Here is a 14,725-nt window from a genome sequence, read left to right as displayed (position 1 = left end):
TCCCGTCACGGGCCGGTCCCAAATTAAACGGGCCAAACGGGCCCGGGCATAAACGGGCTTTTTGTAGGGACCGACCCGGGATCGGGACCGTTTGGTCCCGAGCTAAATGGTCCCGGCCCGCAGGCTAAACGGGCTAAGTGGGCCCAACATATTTAAAAAAAATATATTAAATAGATATTAGAGACAAAAGGATGTTAAAAAAAATATCTAAGACAATGCTTTATAAATTTTATTATAGAATTGTGACCTAAATTTTAATATTCAATATTTAATATCGAATATATATAGTATATAAGATGTATATATAGTATATATATATATAAGCTATATTCGATAAGCTATATATACATCTTATATACTATATATAAGATGTATATATAGTATAGTATAGTATATATATTAAATGTATAAAAAGTTTGGGATTAAAACAAAGTTGGGGGGGTTAAATGGATATTTTATAAATAGTATAATATATATATATATATATATATATATAAGATGTATATATAGTATATATATATATAAGTAATAAGCTATATTCGATAAGCTATATATACATCTTATATACTATATATAAGATGTATATATAGTATAGTATAGTATCTATATATACATCTTATATACTATATATAAGATGTATATATAGTATAGTATAATATATATATTAAATGTATAAAAAGTTTGTGGTTAAAACAAAGTTGGGGGGGTTAAAAACTATATTCGATAAGCTATATATACATCTTATATACTATATATAAGATGTATTAGTATATAGGATGTATATATATTAAATGTATAAAAAGTTTGGGGTTAAAACAAAGTTGGGGGGGTTAAATGACTTTTTTATAAATAGCCAACGGCTATTTTTGACAGGCCAACGGCAATATTTTTTTTAAAAAAATTATTTTTTTAAAAAACAATACAGCCGTTAGGACCGTTTGGCCCGCTAAGGAAGCGGTCCGGTCCCGCTAAGGGACCGGTCCGGTCCCGGACCGGTCCCTGGCGGGCTAAATGGTCCCGGGCCTGGCGGGCCCAAATCATAGGACCGGCCCAAGTCCACTAAAACCGGGCCAAACAATCCTAGCCCGTTTGGCTCGCGGTCCCTGGGCTGGACCGGCCCACTTTCCACCCTTAGTCCAGACAATTAAAGGTACATGAGAAAAATTATCCAGTACACGATCTTGAATTAGCAACTATTGTTCATGCCTTCAAAATTTGGCGGCATTACTTGTACGGTGTCCAGTGTGAGGTATATACCGATCATCGGAGTCTACAACATCTGTTCAAACAGAAAGATCTTAATTTGCGGCGGCGATGGTGGTTAGAGTTGCTTAAGGATTATGACATTATCATTTTCTTTCATCCCGGAAAGGCCAATGTGGTGGTCGATGCCCTGAGTCGCAAGGCAGAGAGTTTGGGTAGCTTAGCATACTTACCGGTAGCAGAGAGGCCTTTCGCCTTGGATGTTCAGGCCTTGGCTAATCAGTTTGTTAGATTATATGTTTCCGAGCCGAATCGAGTTTTGGCTTGTGTGATTTCTCGGTCTTCTTTATATGATCGCATCAGAGAGCGCCAGTATGATGATCCACATATGTTTGTCCTTAAGGACACGGTTCAGCATGGTGATGCCAAGGAAGTCACTATTGGAGATGACGGTGTGTTACAGATGCAGGGCAGGCTATGTGTGCCTAATATAGATGGGTTGCGCGAGCTGATTCTCCAGGAAGCTCACAGTTCGCAGTACTCCATTCATCGAGGTGCCGCGAAGATGTATCAGGATTTGAGGCAGCATTATTGGTGGAGGCGGATAAAGAAAGATATAGTTGGGTTTGTAGCTCGGTGTCTAAATTGTCAACAGGTAAAGTATGAATATCGGAGGCCGGTAGGATTGCTTCAGAGACTTGAAATTCCGAAGTGGAAATGGGAGCGTATTGCCATGGATTTCGTAGTTGGGCTCCCACGGACCTTGAGAAAGCTTGATGTTGTTTGGGTGATTGTAGATCGGTTGACCAAGTCCGCACATTTTATCCCAGTTGGTATTAATTATTCTTCGGAGCGGTTAGTTGAGATTTATATTCGCGAGATTGTTCGCTTACACGGTGTGCCAGTGTCCATCATTTCAGATCGGGGCACACAATTTACATCACATTTTTGGAGAGCAGTGCAGCGAGAATTGGACACACAGGTTGAGTTGAGTACAATATTTCACCCTCAGACGGACGGGTCGTCCGAGCACACTATTCATATATTGGAGGATATGTTACGCGATTGTGTCATTGATTTTGGGGGTTCTTGGGATCAATTTCTGCCACTCGCGGAGTTTGCTTACAATAACAGCTACCAGTCAAGTATTCAGATGGCTCCGTATGAAGCTTTATATGGGAGAAGATGTCGGTCTCCAGTGGGTTGGTTTGAGGCGAGTGAGGTTAGAATATTAGGTACTGACTTGTTTCAGGATGCTTTAGAGAAGGTTAAAGTGATTAAGGAACGGCTTCGCACGACACAGTCTAGACAGAAGAGTCATGCCGACAGAAAAGTTCGTGATGTTGTTCACATAGTTGGGGAGAAGGTTCTGCTCAAGATTTCACCCATGGAGGGGGTGTTGAGGTTCGGGAAGAAAGGTAAGTTGAGCCCTCGGTATATTGGGCCTTTTGAGATACTTAAGAAAATTGGAGAGGTGGCTTATGAACTTGCTTGCTTTGCCAGTCTTCCATGTATCCATGCTCCGAAAGTATGTTAGGGATCCGTCTCATATTCTGGATTTTTGTACAGTACAGTTGGGCGGTAATTTGACTTACGATGTGGAGCTGGTGGCTATTTTAGACCAGCATGCTAGAAAACTAAGGTCAAAGAGCATAATACCAGTGAAGGTGTATTGGAGAGGCCAACCAGCTGGAGAAGCTACTTGGGAGATTGAGTAGGAGATGCGGAGAAAATATCCACACTTATTTGAAACTCCAGGTATTGTTCTAAACCCGCTCGAGGACGAACATTTGTTTAAGAGGGGAAGAATGTAATGCCCCAGCCGGTCGTTTTGAGTATTATAATCATGTTCCTCCATTTACTGCTCAATTTATGCTCTATAGTTATTTTATAACTTATCGGGTTAGTTGGTTCGGGTTTGGAAGGAATTCGGAGTGAAATGAGACACTTAGTCTCATAATTGAAAATGTAAGTTAGAAAAGTTGACCGGATATGGACCTATGTGTAAATGACCTCGGATTAGAATTTTGATGATTTCAATAGCTCCGTATGGTGATTTTGTACTTAGGAGCGTGCCCGAAAAATTATTTGGAGGTCCGTGGTGGAATTAGGCTTGAAATGCCGAAAGTTTAATTTTTAGAAAGTTTGATCGGGGGGAGGGTGACTTTTTGATATCGGGGTCAAAATCCGATTCTGAAAATTGTAATACCTCTGTTATGTCATTTATGACTTGTGTGCAAAATTTGAGGTCAATCGGACGTGATTTAATAGGTTCCGGAGTAATTTGTAGAAATTAGAAATTTAAAAGTCCATTAGATTTGAATTGGGGTGTAATTCATGGTTTTAGCGTTGTTTGAGGTGATTTGAGGATTCGACTAAGTTCGTATGATGTTTTAGGCCTTGTTGGTATATTTGGTTGTGGTCCCGAGCGGCTCGGATGAGTTTTGGATGGTTAACAGATAAAAAATTTGGACTTGAGCAACTGCTGGAATTTTCTGATATCTGATGTTGTTTTCCTTCTACGCGATCGCGTGAATGCGTCTGCGATCGCGTAGGCTTAGTTGGTCAGTGGGGGTTTTGTTTTATGCGATCGCGTGGGGATATCTGCGATCACGTAGGGTTAATTTGAGGCAGTGGCATTTTGTGTTTCACGATCGCGTGAAGAGGGACGCGATCGCGTCGCGTAACTGTGTGAGTTTGTTATTCGCGAACGCGTGAAGAAAGTCGCGTTCGCGTAGAGAAAATTGGGGAGAAATGGAAATCATGCGTTTGTGCTTCGCGATCGCGTGGTTTGGTTCACGATCGCGTAGGTCTGTGATATTGATGGATTGGAGCTCGGGGAGAGGCAATTTTTGGGAGAATTTCAGAGAAAACAACGGGGTAAGTGTTCTTTACTCAATATTAATTAAATTACCCGAATCCATTGTTGTTTTTATCATTTAATTGGTGAATTAAGTTGGAAAAGTTTGAAAACTCTCTTGGATAAATTTGAGGATTTGAGAGCCGAATTGTTATTGAAATTTAGTAATTTTGGTATGGTTAGACCCGTGGTGGAATGGCGGTTCATATTTTGTAACTTTTGTCGAGTACCGATGCGTGGGTCCCACTGATGATGTTTGAGCTAAATTTCAGATATTTATGAAAAATTAATATTTTTTTATGGAATTAATTCCAATAAATTTTGTTAATTGAAACGAATTATTTGAGAATAGATTCGAGGCATTCAGAGGCCGATTTGCGAGGCAAAGGCATAGCAGAGTAAAAAATTTCACGTTTTGAGGTAAGTAACAATTTTAAATTTGATCCTAAGGGTATGAAACCCTAGAATGTTGTGTCATGTGATTATTTTGGAGTTGACGTACTTGCTAGGTGACGGGCGTTTGGGCGTGCACCGAGGGGATTGTGACTTGGTCAGTCCCGAGGAAACTGTATAGTTGAATAATTTATTGTTAGCTATATGCTCTCTATGTGTTGAAGAAATTTGACTGTAAATCATGTTAGAAATCATGCTTAGGCTATGTTATAGTATTATTGGGGACCACCGAGGTCGCGTACTTGTTGAGTTATTTGCTAATTGTTGTCTTGTACTCAGTCATAATTTTTCTTGCGTATTATACCTCAGTCTTTCTAGATATTTGTTTATCCACTATGTTATCTTTGTTTGGGTTGATCTTTGTGAGTTCTGAGAGCCCGATAGACTAAATAGGTTGGGGATTGAGTAAGGCCGAGGGCCTGTCGGTGGGGTAAGGATATTATGGTACGTGAGTTGTCCGTGTAAGATATTATAGCACGTGAGTTGTCCGTGCAAATTATGGCGCTTGGGCTGTAGGAGCCCCTTCGGAGTCTGTACACCTCCCAGTTAGCGCGGGTACCCATTGAGTGTGAGTGTTGATGGCTGAGAGCTGAGTGGTTGAGTTGTTGTGACGAGTAAAGTGATTATTGGCCTGAGAGGCTGTACTTGTTTTCATTTGTTGTTGCACTTAGTTGCTATTTGTCATTGTTGTGAAATTCTCTGAAAGATTTTATATCCGGATTATATGAACTGTATAAATTGATTTGACGTAAACTGCTGGATTTGAAAGCATGTCTATTCTGTGTTGGAATTTTTGAAAATGAACTATAAATGTGTAGCTCGTCACTATCTTCAATTCCTTATTTATTATTGTTACTTGCTAAGTTGGTTGTACTCATACTACATCCTGCACTTCGTGTGCAGATCCAGGTGCTTCTGGACATAGCAGGTGTTGATTTTCTCGTACAGTTAATTTTTCGGAGATTCAGAGGTAGCTGCCGTATTTTCGCAGACACTGTCTCTCCTTCCCTATATCCTTGTTTATTATATTTGGTCTTAGACTATTATTGACCGTTATCTTTTGACTTGTATCCATATTGGATGCTCATGTACTTAGTGACACTAGGTTTTGGGGAGTGTTCGTATAAGTATTTGTGGGATTTTGTATCGTATTTAAATATTATATTTTCAAACTTAAGAGAAATTATGTTTTATTGAGATTATTAGCTTGCCTAGTATTGAGATAGGCACCATCACGATATGTTGGGATTTTGGGTCGTGACAATCGTACATATCCTTAATCATCCTAATGTAGACAACACGTACACCTCTAACCTCCAAACATCTCCACAAAATCTCCTTCAGAACTTTATCGTACGCCTTTTCTAAGTTGATGAACACCATATGCAAGTCCTTCTTTCTCTCCTTATACTTCTCCATCAATCTCCTCACAAGGTGGATGGCTTTTGTAGTTACTTACTTAATCAATTTTCTCACAGAAAAAAAAAAATTTCTCACTTTTTATATGATGCACTTTAGAGCTTGTTTGGATGGTTGTTATATGTCGTTTCATAATGTATCGTATTGTATTGTACTGTATTGTTTGATGAATACAATGTTTGGATAGATTGTATCATTTGTCATCATTTCATAATGTCACACACCAAAAATGCGAAGAAACATTACTAAAAAAAATTAAGATACGAAGTAGAATTATTATATAAAAAAATAGGGTAAAGTAAAAAAAAATGCGAGTATTTAATAATAAAGAAAGGTAAAATGAGAGAGAAAAGCAAGGTAATAATGCCACCACACCAAATTCGTCATTACATAAAGTGACACTTTTTGTCGTTACGTGACGACGGATTTAACGATACGATACAATAAAATTTAAGTAACAATCAAAACAAATATTACATTTAAAGTAACAATACCATGCAATACAATTGGTAACAACCATCAAACAAGTTATTAATTGTGTAGGAAAACTTTTAAATATTTGTGTGACTATAAATAAATTATGAAGTTTAAAAAATTTAATTTTAAAAATTTGTATGGCTATAGATAAAATTTAAAATTTAAATTTTTTTAGTTTTAATATTTGTGTAACTATAGATAAAATGTGAAATAAAAAACTTTTAAATTTGAATATTTATGTGACTACAAATAAAATATGAAATTTAAAAACTTTTAATTTTGAATATTTGTATGACTATAGATAAAATGTGATATTTAAAACTTCTAAATATAAAATATATACTCATTTGTTTAACGTTGTGATAATCGAAAATATTAACTTAATAATCTTATTCTCAATGAATAATTTCTTCCTTGTTGCCTTGCTAGGAATCTTTGTAAAATTATATTCCAAAGTCCAAACTTTTCTTTTCTATTCCCCATTTAGTAATTTCTTCATATTGTCAAAATTGGCCCCCTTAATCTCAAACTCCATCATCCAACAAGGCCTCTCCCATCTCCGAAGGAGATCAATTACGGATTTTCAAAGGAGGGGTTCTACATTTTGACCAAAGGGTTTTGCTTTAAATATGCAAAACCTCATAACTATAGCAGAATCATCAGTTTGAAAATAGAAAAATTCATTCTTTTTACAGCCCCTTTGGGATTTTTTTTTTGTGGGTGTTAAATTTGAAAAATGGGAAATATATTTGTCAAGAAACCCAAGATCACAGAAGTAGATAAAGCAATTCTGGCTTTGAAGACCCAACGGCGTAAACTTGCACAATATCAGCAACAGGTGTATACCCTTTTATTGTATAATCCAATTGTTTATGGATTCATTGAGAAAGGTTCTGGCTTTCTTGTTTTTCTCTTTTCTGTTGTTCTGTTTTGTGTTTAAATGCACTTTTACTTTTGTTGTGCTAGTATTTAATAAAGTATTTAATTTAGACTGCCTAATTTTATCAACTCATTTGCTGGTAGAATCATGGTCAGTGAGATTCATATAGCCGAGCCGAACTTGTTTGAGAGTGAGGCATAGTTGTTGGGTTCATCCTTTTGGAGGATATCCCAGGAGTAAGGCTCTTAGTTTTCTTCACAAATTCATACACACAGAGAGGGACATATGTACATACAATATTTCTGTTGTAAAGTGATGATCAGAAGTTGCAACCAGAGGCGGACCCAGGAATTTTACGCCACATTATTCTGCTCAACCAGTGCCCCCTAAAGGCTTTTACTGTTCAGGGTACCAAGTGCTTTAAATTAACCATTTTCAAGGTATATACATATACATATACATATACAGGATTTCTGCCGAAACTTATGGGGTCCGGTGACCCCTCACTATAACACATAGGTCCGCCTCTTGCAAGTAGTATCTTTTTGGTTGTTATATCAGCGCGGCACAATTCGATATCAGTGTTACTACTTACATCAGGAAGCATGCTTCTCTCACCTTGATCCCTTCACCTTCTTTTGTTTTCCAGAGATTAGAGAGGTCCTTTGTACTTGGTTTGAATTCTCGTTCTTCTCCTTTATTAAGAAATTAGAGTTCATCACTCTTTTTATTCAAGTTCATGAATTTTATATTTAGTGATATAAAAAGGTTGCTCAACCTGCTGTGTGTGACTCTGCAGTTTCCCCGAGGTACAAGACAACCTCCATCACAGATCCTTGAAAAGACATAATGCTAGAACAAACTGAACTGGGCTCTTTTTCCCCCCTTTTTACACCTGTAGATCATTGTTTTGTGCTTCAAAATCTGTAACAGCTAGTGTTTTCTCCCCATAAATTAGGCACCATGTAAAGGCTTTTATGTCGGATTTTGTATGAGGTAGATTAAGTTCTTGGAGTTCCAAGAAAGAGAGATAAGGTGGTCATCCATGAGAGCTTAAACGATCTCCATTTTTGTAGAATCTTTTTTCTTAGTAAAGTGCAATTGTTCAGAATCTTAAACTAAGAAAAAAAAGATTACCGATTCACATGTTGGTCTCATGCCAGTCGCAACTTTCTGTTATTGCTTTCAGCTGGATGCTGTCATTGAAGCTGAGAAACAAGCTGCGAGGGACTTGCTACGTGAAAAGAAGAAAGATAGAGCCCTTTTAGCATTAAAAAAGAAAAAAGTGCAGGAAGAATTATTAAAGCAAGTTGATGTCTGGCTCATAAATGTTGAGCAGCAAGTAAGCAATTCTTTTTAAATATAGTTCCATACTTGTCACCATACGTTGGTATTCTTTCTATTAAGCATATTCATTTGCTTTCTGCCAGTTTCAAAAAAAAAAATATTCATTTTCTTTCTGACTTGGGATGCAAATTTGTTTAGTTGGCAGATATAGAACTAGCAAGCAAGCAGAAGGCTGTGTTTGAGAGTTTGAAAACCGGAAATAATGCAATTAAAGCAATTCAATGTGAGATCAACCTGGAGGATGTTCAGAAGTTAATGGATGATACAGCAGAGGCAAAAGCTTATCAAGATGTAAGCTCTTTCACAATATGGTTCTTTTCTTGTCTAAAAATAGAAAATTCCCCGCTTGAAAATTTCAGGGTCTACTTCCCTAAATGTTTATACATCCATCAGTTTAATACACTTCATTCTGATAGTTCAAATGTCAAATAATTGTCCGTCTGATGTCAAATCTGCATTTCTTTTCAAACTTTTGAAATGCTCATTTGAAATGATAGAATGGTATTTTGAGAAAATAATCTTACTTCCATATAACCTTTTAAAGGTTACTTGTCATAGATAATAGCCAATCGACTAATATTGCTCTGTGGTTTCTTTCATCTTCAAATGGTGCTAATTATGGGGATACTTAGAGATATGTTTGGGCTATATTAAAATAAAGACTTTTAATGATCATAGCAGAATTTTTTCATCAACGTTGAATAAGGGAAGGGTCGTAGTGCATATGAATCAGATAATTTCTCCTTCTAAGCAATATACGTGAGGAAGATTCCCTTAATTGATGTAAATCCTGCTCCTCTCTCTTATCTCCCTATTTCCACCATCTTTGCTTTTCCGATCAGTATTGTTGTCATCACATGCTCATAAGTATGGACCTATTCTAAAACAGTAGAGGTATTTCGAATTGTTTGTTGACATGGACATAAGAGTTCAAAATCGAATCTCTTTTTAAAGAAGATCTGTTGTCTCTATACACCCAAGGATATGAGCTAGTGGTCAATTGAGTGGGCGTAGAACCATGAGGTCTAACACTAGGTGATTTCTTCCCATTTGCCTAAGCCTTGGTGGGCAGAGTTACTCGGTGCTTGTGCTGGTAGGAGATAGCAGGTACCCGGCGGAACAGTCGAGGTGCACACAAGATCGCCTTGACACTAGCGTCATGAAAACAAAAATAAAGGGATCTTTTGTCTCATTGTAGCCTGCTCCATTCCCCTTAAATACTTTCATCACTAGGTTAGCCATGCATTTCACATGTTTTTGGCAGTTCACATGGCATCATCAAATAATACGTCTCAAATAAGAATCTACAATGCACTAGGACACCCTTTTTATCTTCATCGGGGACTTGATTAAGGAGTAGACCTTTTTATTTTGAGGTTTTCTAGAGCTTCAAAAAGAAAATTCTTTTTTTTATTGCGTGTTCTCATTGTTTCTGGTGAGGTCCCAGGGAGTTGTTCTCAATTAGTCACTTGCACTTACTACCTAACCATGTCCATAACTTCTTTTTTGCTAACTAATTTTAAACTGTTTCCATGCAAAATTAGTAATTTTGATAGGTGAAAGCTCATCACTCATGCACCTTGGTCTTCTAGCTTGTGATTTTACTAGGTGCAACATATGAAGATTAGGGGGTTGATTATATGCTGGTGGACTTTTTCACTCCTACACTTCCGTTTTCATTTCTTTCTCCACCTATCTTCATGCTTTTTCTTCTCTTTTCTGAATTTACAATACTCAGTTTGATAGACAGAAATGTTCTACTATTTTGTATGTTCCTGCGGCTGCTTATTTTCTCGTAGTGAATAACAAGTGCTATCTCGAAAGATATCAGCTTACTGTACAGCATTCTCCCTTTTTAACTTCCTTTGGTTTGGCTACTTGACTGCTATTACCTTTTTGCAGGAAATCAATGCAATTCTTGGAGAGAAGCTATCTGCAGAAGATGAAGATGAAGTTTTAGCCGAATTTGAGAATCTGGAATCTCAGGTCAGTTTGCTTTTAGTGCAAGAATTTTGTGCTAAAGCTCTTTTTTATTATTTTTTCAACCAATTTCCTTATATAGGTAAATAAATTTATTAATACTGGGAACAACTCCCATATACAAGTAGTACAGCAAAAGTAGAGAACCTACAAAAAATGTATGATTCTCCATAGAAATGTCTTCTATTCAAATTGAAATCTCATGGTACACAAAAGGAAACTAGCAACAAGAGACTACTCCTCAAACGCATGAAGTCATTCTCTATCCCATTAAAAGTTCTTATTTCTTTCCCACATTAGCGCTAATGGGCAACATATACGCCCGTTGTGTCTTATCGACTCTATTTGGTTTGGTATGGTTTGTATATTTAACAAACTCATATAATTGGTTTGGTTTGGTTAGTATTTTTAACAAACCCATATAGTTGGTTTGGTTTCTGTTTAGATGAAAACCGAACCATGAATCCGCTACCTGATCACTTCACCTATCCTAAAACTCATCTTCTACATTATGAAGTCCAGGTACCAGTTTGTGTGATTGTAAGCACCACCTATCCTCTTGTTTTCCGCTCTCTTCAACCACTCCCTCTTATTCTCCTCTATTAGGTGGAACTCGAGCCTTCCTAACTTAGTCCTCAAACCAGCCTCCTCTGTGGATAATACATAAAATCCCACTATTGCATCTTTAACCTACTCCTCTCAAAAACCACATGTTCACTCCCACAAACTCTGAAATTTTTCTCTTCCCATTCGCTACTGCTGCCTTATTGAAGAATTTTGTATTAAAGTTTCCTTTTCCCACAACAACACTCTCAATTTGTTTCAAGCTTGTTTCTCCTCTTCGGCTTTGTTGGCATAGCTTGCTGTCTTTTCAAGTCCTTCCTCTCTCTCATTCCCCCTCCCCCAACTCCCTCCCTCTTTCACTCTCTCCACCTCACTAGCTCATTTGTGTAATACATTTATATTCACCTCTGCCCACCTCAAAACATCTCTATTCCACACACTGATAACCCCTTTTAGCATCTTCATCTTCTTAGCAAGCTGAAATGATTGTTTGTCCATTACCTCGTAGCTACTCTACTATCTTGTTACTTTGCCTTTGATATTCATTGCCTTCAGTCGCAGGTTCTCGAATTTAAAAGGGGCTCTCATGCATCTACCTTTACTTCCGTCTAGCATGATAGGTGAGTGGTTTGAGCTGGGAATGGAATCTGAGCACATTCGGTGACAACTTTTCCCATGCTAAGAACTCCAAGAATCTGTCAAATTTTGATGTTGAGTCCTCCGCCTTGGCTCATGTGCATCTTGTCCCTTTATGGAAGATCAACAAGAAGATAATTATATAGAGATAAGTTCCGAAAGATCATCCATTGCACTAGTCATTGTCCTACACATCATTCTTTCCTTGGGGAACCTTATAGTATTGAAGTCCTCTCATAAAACCCAAGGAATATACCACTCCATCGGAGAAAAAGACATGTCCTCCCAATAACCTTCCTTAGACCCCTTGCCCACCGGTCTGTACATGCCCTTGAAACCCCACAGCTCTCCACTTTCTTGGTTTCTAATGCGGGCCACTATGATCCATACCAACTTCTGGAAAAGGAAAGCCGAGACATGCCTCAGAGCTAGTGTCGAGATGTAACAAAAATGCATCAATATGAGCATTACTGAGGTATTTGCTCCTTCACGTGAGGTACTCACCTTTGCTTTTAGGTGTGCCTCCAGGAGAGGCATGCACCGCTCTATATCTCCCTCTCATTCAGTGAAGAGATACCACACTTAAATGATTGATTCCAATATCCAGCCTGACGGCGTGCAATGTAGCTAGTTACTTGTGTCTACAATTAGTAAATGACAAAACGTTTGAATGTATTTTTCTGAAGTAGGTGTCTCTGTGCTTACTATCTTGTTCTATTTGAAAAAAATTCAAAAGCTTTTTCTCAAGCCACATAGATGAAACTCTTACGAGACAACTGTAAGCCTGCTAGAAACTGTTCTCTTGATGCTTTCTCCTTCATTTGGAAGAGCAAAAGATGGAATTATTAACAACTGTATTGATAAACTTTTATTTTCCTCACCGCTGATATACTGATACTATCATAGGCATTATTTGTGTGATCTCTTGTCATCACCAGTCTGATGTATTTGGTGGTAACAAACGGTACTTGAATTGAGAAATGGAAAGAATTCGCTGCACGAGAATGTGTTTGCAACTGATTGTTTGTGCAGTGTTTCATTTCCCTCAGCATGATAAGATTATCTTAAATTAGCTGTCAATTTGTTCTCTTATTTCATCCCACAAAAAAATAGTTTGGCACAATTTTTTTCGGATTTCGTTTACAAACTTCAGTGACATAGGCAGATTCTGTTATTCTTGTTTCAAGAGTCAAGCGTCAGAAGCTGCTAGCAAAGCCTATCTTCTGCACGTCCGGTGTTAATCATCATAGGTTGTGGATTGATTTTACCACCGAAAAGATGTCCAGTAAAGAATAAGTCTAGTGAGAAATGTTAAGCAGCAGGCTCGAATACCCCTGGTTATGGAAGGCACATGAGTCCGAACGCTATGTTGAATGTGCGACCGAGACTACACTACGTAGGTACCTGTGCAGGTGAGGCGTCGGTCGGTCCTAGAAACGGCGGCAGCGGCGCGAGGAGTTAACGATCGGACGTGCTGCAACCTAGGGGTGTAACTTTGGTTGTTCTTTCCTTCGAGCTAAGATAGACCCTATCAAAAACTAGTTCCAGAAGCATCTTCCATTCATCTCGACCTAGACAGAGAACATACACGTAGAAGTTGCTAGCTCTGTAGAATTGTTAAATACTTTCTTATACTGAAGTTATATTATATTTTTAAAATGTCAGGAAAGAAGATATTTTAGTTGTAAAATATTTTCTTTTCCTTTTTTTCCTTAGTTTTCTTCCAATACCTCTCAGTTGATCATTTTCTATTTCCACTCTCCAGTTTCTGGCTAACATCAATGTCGTTCCTTTTTTACCTGAATTATTAACATTTACTTGATGCCTAAACTTTTTTGTAGTTAACTGTGCAAGATCTGCCAGAAGTTCCTTCTGCTGAAAATGTGGAAGAGAAACTGGATCTTCCTGATGTACCTACAAAAGCTCCAGTCATTGCAGATGCTGTTACTGAGGATGGTGAAGATACTTCAGCAGGAGTTACTGTGCGAAAGAAAGGTTTCTCCATTTCTCTTACTTGAATCTATACAAGCATGCTTTATCTGCATAAACTATGTCTTCTGATAATCTTTTTTGTCAGTTATGGAGGAACCATTACCTGCTTGATCTCGTCGCATCTTGGTTCAAGTTTCATGCTATTGAAGTCCTCTTGATGTTAAAAAGGATTTCTAATTCATGTAATTTATACAGTTAGCAGGTTTTTGCATTCTCTCTTGTGACTCTACAGATTGTCGTCTTATTTCTATTTCTGACGTAAGATTCGAGATATCATATTTGTACAGTGTGTTTTCTGTCATATAGACACATTCTAAGTCAGTTACCAGTATTATTGATTGTCACATCTGACATTTTCCCTTCTGTTAATCTCCATACATTGTTATGGCTTAGTACAATCTAAGCCAGTCTAGTTTTGATGAACGAAGTGGCTAGGTTACATGCTTACCCTAATACCCTGGATTGATATTGGATAAGAAAGTGTTTGTGAAATTGCAAGTAATTACAGTTGAAAATAAGATGAAGAAAAATAAATAAATATTCTTCAGGTTGAGGAGCGGATATCTCGCTCTCTTTAAAGATATTCAAGCCCATTGTGGTAGCATCTTCACCGGTCCAGTAGTAATACTCTTGACTTGTCCTCTCCAGGATACAACAACCCGACAACGTTGTATGACTCGAACAAACTCTGGACAAGTTGTTGAGTCCAAAGCTCCACCAAAATGAACACCTTCCTTCAATAAAATAATACTCTTTTTTGTAGATAATAAGTTGGAGACTTAGATTTTATCCTTCTCTTAACTCTCTTTTTCACTACACCAATTTTCACTTTTTACATGCACACTACAATATTTTCCCATCTACAACACAAGGAAAAACACCACTATTTATAGGTGTAGAATATCTTCCATGAA

General features: G+C 37.7%; 1 protein-coding gene across 1 annotated transcript; it reads left to right on the top strand.

The window, feature by feature from the left end:
- Positions 1–6,911: 6,911 nt before the first annotated feature.
- On the top strand, positions 6,912–14,139 carry LOC107793302 (vacuolar protein sorting-associated protein 20 homolog 1). The gene is made up of 6 exons (XM_016615634.2): positions 6,912–7,250; positions 8,482–8,634; positions 8,778–8,930; positions 10,542–10,625; positions 13,661–13,814; positions 13,897–14,139. The coding sequence occupies exons 1-6, from the start codon at positions 7,149–7,151 to the stop codon at positions 13,920–13,922; spliced, it is 672 nt and encodes a 223-aa protein (XP_016471120.1). The 5' UTR covers positions 6,912–7,148; the 3' UTR covers positions 13,923–14,139.
- Positions 14,140–14,725: the final 586 nt, after the last annotated feature.

Source organism: Nicotiana tabacum, chromosome 15 (assembly GCF_000715075.1).
Source record: "Nicotiana tabacum cultivar K326 chromosome 15, ASM71507v2, whole genome shotgun sequence".
Taxonomy (NCBI): Eukaryota; Viridiplantae; Streptophyta; class Magnoliopsida; order Solanales; family Solanaceae; genus Nicotiana; species Nicotiana tabacum.
The sequence above is the reverse complement of the archived record's forward strand: the minus strand, read 5'-3'. Positions and strand labels throughout refer to the sequence as shown.

What these genes read in the sequence shown, in the direction of transcription:
- LOC107793302 (XM_016615634.2), top strand. Translation starts at nt 7,149, where the DNA reads ATGGGAAATATATTTGTCAAGAAACCCAAGATCACAGAAGTAGATAAA. An exon ending in TTGCACAATATCAGCAACAG is followed by an intron (nt 7,251 to 8,481) that starts GTGTATACCCTT and finishes TATTGCTTTCAG; the next exon opens with CTGGATGCTGTCATTGAAGC. An exon ending in TTGAGAATCTGGAATCTCAG is followed by an intron (nt 10,626 to 13,660) that starts GTCAGTTTGCTT and finishes ACTTTTTTGTAG; the next exon opens with TTAACTGTGCAAGATCTGCC.